The sequence below is a fragment of the Trachypithecus francoisi genome, unplaced genomic scaffold (assembly GCF_009764315.1).
Source record: "Trachypithecus francoisi isolate TF-2019V2 unplaced genomic scaffold, Tfra_2.0 Lachesis_group4, whole genome shotgun sequence".
Classification (NCBI taxonomy): domain Eukaryota; kingdom Metazoa; phylum Chordata; class Mammalia; order Primates; family Cercopithecidae; genus Trachypithecus; species Trachypithecus francoisi.
Window position 1 is genome coordinate 20855253 of NW_022681469.1, and position 6000 is coordinate 20861252.

Genomic DNA, 6000 nt, shown 5'->3' on the forward strand with positions numbered 1-6000 from the left:
GTGCTCCAGGCAGGATCTACCTGCATATTGCCTCCTAGTCATCAGACCAATAATTAGTTGTTCCAAGAGGGGGTTTCCAGTGAATATCACTTGGTAGGGAGACTAATTTCACAGCCATGGAGTCACGTTAGAATATATCCTTCTAAATATAAAAGGTAGGAGTTCTTGCCAGGCGTGGTGGCTCACGCCTGTAATCCCAGCACTTTGGGAGGCCGAGGGGGGTGAATCACCTGAGGTTGGGAGTTAGAGACCAGCCTGATCAACAGGGAGAAACCCCATCTTCACTAAAAATACAAAAATTAGCTGGGTGTCATGGTGCACACCTGTAGTACCAGTTACTCAGAAGGCTGAGGCAGGAGAATCGCTTGAACCCGGGAAGTGGAGGTTTTGGTGAGCCGAGATCGATCGCACCATTGCACTCCAGCCTAGGCAACAAGAGCAAAAGTCTGTCTCAAAAAAAAAAGGCAGGAGTTCCTTTTATATTTTGGATATTATCCCTTTTGAGATCTCCTGGCTGAATAAAGGAAGAGGGTGATACACTGAGGGAATGGCACACCGAGACACCACGTGCAATGCAGGTGGAGAGCAGGTGTGAGAGTGGATCTTGGGGTGCAGCATCAAGAGGAAGGTGGAATTTCAAGTTGGATAAAGGAGAGTTTATTGATATGGAAACACTATCCTGTGATACCTCGCTTAACACCTCAGGAAGCAGCGGTAACACACTGCCAGCGTAACTCTTGAAATCTTGGAAAAAGTGAGATCCACATACATGAAGTAGACATTCCAGAAATACCATCGCAGATGGTCAAGAGAGGGCTCAGGAAGCTCCGAGAAGGGAGCCCACTACAGTGGATACACTACGTAAGGCCGGAAACCCACGGATGATCTATGTTTTGCAGCAGGGCCCAGACAACACTCCTTTTACCAGAGAGATAGCAATGCTTTCGCGACAAAAACACCAGAGTTGTTGAGCTCAATTACAGCTGTCCTCTGTAGACAAGGCAGACTGTGTGAGATGTTGAAAAACTAGGTTTCATAAAAAAAAATTAGGGCCCAGGTGTGGTGGCCCAGACCTCTAACTTCAGCACTTCAGGAGACCAAGACAGGAGGATTGCTTGAGCCCAGGAGTTCAAGACCAGCCTGGGCAACATAGTGAGATCCTGTCCTTGTTTTTAAAGCTAGGAATGATGGAATTTTAAAATAATAGAGGCTACATGGTAGTACTAACTTCAGAAGTGAAGTGGGCACTGTTATCAAAATGAGTGGTATCCAAAGAGCATGACCTGCAGAGATGCTTTGCAGAGATGGTTAATTAGACATGAAATCCCTAGAGTTTTCAGGCAACATACAGGATGCTCAGTTAAATTTGAAATTCAAACGGGCAAGACATTTTTGTATATGCACATTCCAAATGTTAAATGGGATGGAACATACTCATATTTAAAAATGATTCATTGTTCATATGAAGTTCAAATTTACCTGGACATCTTATATTTTTACTTGCTCAACATGGCAAACCTACCCTAAAGGCAAGTTAGATAAGCAGCCAACAAGTGTATTGCATCATTTACAGAAACCAAAGCAGTCTGCATGGATTATTGGGCTGGGCATGGTGGCTCATGCCTATAATCCCAGCAATTTTGAAGGCCAAGGTGGGAGAGTCGCTTGAGTCCAGGAGTTTCAGACCATCCTGGGCAACATAGAAATACCTCGTTTCTATTAAGAATTTTTTTAAAAAATGGATTACTGGAAGGCTGATGGAGGTTCTTTCAAGATAAAGGCATAGGTATGGCTGTATACTAGGAAAAGCATTAAGAAGGAAGCACACTACCCAGAAGGCGCCCTCAGGCTCCATAGGCAGCATATTCCATACTTGCAGTACTATTCCTACCCATTTATTGAGTGACATGAATACACCAGGTTTCAGTAGGCCCAGAATGGGGAAGGGCTCAGCAGAAGTCTAGACTTTACCACAAGCATCCCTGCCACTTGGGCCATATGACCCAGCAGGCCCTATTGTTTACATGTAGCATGGAATTTACGGCAAGCCTCAGTTGGAGAATTACAAAGTAAACCTGTAGGTTCTGGAGCAAGTCATGCCATCTACATTGATGACATTGCTGCTGAGTCCTGTAGAGATAGTGTATCTGGCCATGGGCCGTGATGTGACTGTGTGGCCAGAGCTGCCCATTATGAGCTGGGTTATATAAAATCCACTACAACGTAAGTTTGGGTGAGTCAGTGGAAATCCATTGTAAGATATAATTGGCACATTTGTGATTGGACACAAGTTGGACAAGACAGCATGCCATCCAGATGTCATCCAAAATCTGAATGAGTTGCTGTTGCTTACAAATTAATAATTACAGTGTTCTCCAAAAAGTGTTACAAGACTGGCCAATAACTGGATTATTATTCATGATGATTGTCTGTACTGGAGGACAAGCTGCCACCCTCTTGTAGTGTGATCTCTACTGTGTCCTCAATAATAGTCCCCCGAGTGTTAGTTGCTTGTGTTTTTTCTTTTTTCTTGTAGAAATAAGAGGAAAATAAAGCATTGCTTGCACTCATGTCTAGTATCAAAATGGGGAAGTAGGACAAAATGGATAAATAGGCTTAACTCTCTGAAACCATTCATTTATGCTTTCTGCCTGGCCCCTGGTCGCCTTAGGTAGAGCTTAAGCTTTAAGCTGTCCTCAGCTTAAAACCAGATCTGAAAAAATTACTTGGTGTAAGAGCAAGGCTTTTCTTTCCCCAGGTGAAACAAAGCTCCCTGCGGGATCAGAAGAGGGGAATTAGATGGGCATTGGGGAGAAAGTAAGGAATGTTTAGGGCTGGGTGTCATAGCTCATGCCTGTAATCCCAGCACTTTGGGAGGCTGAGGCAGGCGGATCACTTAAGCCCAGGAGTTCGAGACCAGCCTGGGCAACATGGCAAAAACCTGCCTCTAATAAAAATAAAATAAATAAAATAAAAGGAATGTTTAAAGGATGGCACATTCCTGAGAAATGGGTTCTGAGCCCTGCACCCCCACCTCCCTCTGCTCAGGGGCAAAAATGTAGTGGGTGTTTTAGGCTTCTCCTGGGTACTCACCAAGAGCTTGGATTGCACTTCTCCTTTGCCCCATGGCTCATTCAGATTCTGAAAACTTGCTGCAACTACAGCAGTCTCAACCAGAGCCACTCAGGAAGGAATATTCCCCCACCTAACTTTCTAGGCTATGCCTTCTCTGTAGCTTGTACCCCATAATTAGACTTGCCCATCATTTCTTTCATCTTTGAACAATAGTTATCTCCTGTAAGGGACTTACATGGGGGAGATATAACAAATGATAGAGAATATAGTTTTGAGAATCTCTGCATATATGTGGTTGGAGCCAAGATTATGAATGAGATCATAAAGAGACATTGTACAAAGAAAGAAGAGAAAGGGGCCAAGGATCAAACTCATATTAATTGCTCCAAAAATAATTTTCAATTGCATTACCAAAAACAAGGGAGGTGGGCAGTTGAAGTGGAATGTGGGATTGTGATCCAAGTTTTAACTACTCTTGCTATGGGTAGTTTATTTCTCCTCATCTGCCTTCCATTCTCTGTGCTACAACCTGAGTTTTAGCTTTCAAAAACACAGATCTAGTGATGCTCTCTCTTTGCTTCTAAACTTAGATGATGTCTCATTACTATAGAATGAAGTTTCAACTCCTAGCTGAGTATAGTGGCTCATGCCTGTAATTCCAGCACTTTGGGAAACTGAGGCAGGTGGATTGCTGGAACCCAGGAATTCAAGACCAGCCTGGGCAATATGATGAAACCCCTTCTCTACAAAAAATACAAAAATTAGCTGGGCATGGTGGCGCCTGCCTGTGGTCCCAGCTACTTAGGAGGCTGAGTCAGGATGATCGCTTGAGTCTGGGAGGCAGAGGTTGCAGTAAGCCAAGATTGCATCATTGCACTCCAGCCTCGGTGACAGAGTAAGACCCTGCCTCAAACAAACAAACAAACAAACAAACAAACAAAGTTCCAACTCCTTAGCATGGTGTTCAAGGTCCTTGGCAATCCAACAGAGTTCCAACTCCTTGGCACGGTGTTCAAGGTCCTTGGTAATCCCTGTCTTAATCTGCATTTTCAGATTCAGCTACCATCACCATTAACTCCCTGTGCCAGGCACTATGGGCTTGGCATTCCCTGGATATATCATATATCCTTCTCTGTCTAAATAAAATGTTTCTATACTTCTTATTGCCAAAAATGTCCTGCTTTAGGTGTGCTTCTCTGTCTGGTACATTCATGCTCAACTTCAAATAGTTCATTCATACATGACCACTCAAATTTCGGTAGCATTTCTACACATGTCACTGTTTATTCTCGTAATCAGCATTAAATGTTGAACTGCAACAAGGAAAAGATATTCTCATAAGCTGAAACTTTACTGTTTTAAAGGAAGCCCGTTTCAATCTTCATGGTCAAATTTAATTATTTCCATTTCTATGCTGATACGGTTTGGCTGTGTCCCCATCCAAATCTCATCTTGAATTGTAGTTCCCATTATCCCCACATGTTATGGGAGGGACCCAGTGAGAGGTAATTGAATCATGGAGGAGGTTACTTCCATGCTGTTCTCAAGATAGTGAATAAGTTCTCATGACATTTGATGGTTTTATAAGGGGCTTTTCCCCTTTGGCTCAGCACTTCTTCTTGCTTCCATCTTATGAAGAAGGACATGTTTTCTTCCCCTTCTGCTATGATTGTAAGTTTCTTGAGGCATCCCCAGCTGTGCTGAACTCTGAGTCAATTAAACCTCTTTCCTTTACAAATTACCCAGTCTCTAGGGTATGTCTTTAATAGCAGCATGAGAATTGACTAATACATATGCTTTCAGAGACTGTTTACAAAGGGTTCTAGAATAGCATTGATCCTTATCTTTGTCATTCTACAATTAGTTGTAAAGAATCTGCCCCATCTATTTGATTTTTAATCCCTGGATAACACAGACATTGTTTTTCTCATATATGACACTTCTATCACCTAGTGCTTAGTGCATGGCAAGTATTCACTAGGTGTTTGTTAGACTGAACTAAAAATTATCTAATATTTTAAAAAACACAAGTCATAAACACACAAATTTCATGTGACTCAGTTCACTCTAGTAATCAGCATTTAGCTAAATTTCAGTAAAGGAAGCAGAAAGTTCTCCTTCTCTAATCCAAACTAATTTTTAATCATGAATTGATTTAGTTTAACCTTTGGCTCAATACCTATTCAGTAAATAGTAGTTCTTTCATTATTACAAATTGAGGTTGCTTCCATTACTACAAAAAGTAAGTCAATGAGATCTGCTTAAAATAAATTGCAGATCATGCTATAGGCAAATGTTAAAAGAAACAAACAAGCAAACAAAGAGAGAAAAGATAAGCTTACTGATTTAGGCTCTGAGTAGGTACCAAGTCCGATAATGGGAATGCTGTTTCCATCATTTAGAGGTATGCGGTGACTTGCAGCACTGAGATCCATTGTGGAGAGAGAATCCGATTGTAGGAGTGATTCTGAACACCACAGAGAGTCTTTTTAAAAAGGTGTCCGAGGGCCTATTCAATCAAAGAAAGGAAGGCCAGAGGGAGGAGCAGAGGAAAGGGAGATTAACACACCTATTTCTCAACCTGTTTTTTTTTCCAGGTTGTCCTGGAAATCCTAAGCATGGTTGTCCTTTGAACTTCATCAGAGGCTTGTAAAACATAACCTATTGAGAGCTTATGCTTACTTCTTCACAACAAAATATTGAAAAAAACAAAAAGAAGCAAATCTATCTGGCCTCTATCAGTTAGGATGCTTTTGTTGGCAAATAAGAGACTGATATAGTTTGGCTGCATCCCCAACCAGATCTCATCTTGAATTGTAGCTCCAATAATCCCCAGCATCATGGGAGGGACTTGGTGGGAGGTAATTGAATCATGGGGGCATGTGTTTCCCATGCTGTTCTTGTGATAGTGAATAAGTCTCACAA

General features: G+C 42.0%; 1 protein-coding gene across 1 annotated transcript in view; it reads right to left on the reverse strand.

Annotated features, from left to right (window-relative positions):
* AKR1D1 (aldo-keto reductase family 1 member D1) overlaps positions 1–5602 on the reverse strand; it is a 43268-nt gene extending 37666 nt beyond the window's left edge. Inside the window, exon 1 of the mRNA XM_033193578.1 lies at positions 5418–5602. Within this exon, the coding sequence (XP_033049469.1) occupies positions 5418–5510 (93 nt within the window). The 5' untranslated portion in view covers positions 5511–5602. The remainder of the gene's footprint in view (positions 1–5417) is intronic.
* Positions 5603–6000: the final 398 nt, after the last annotated feature.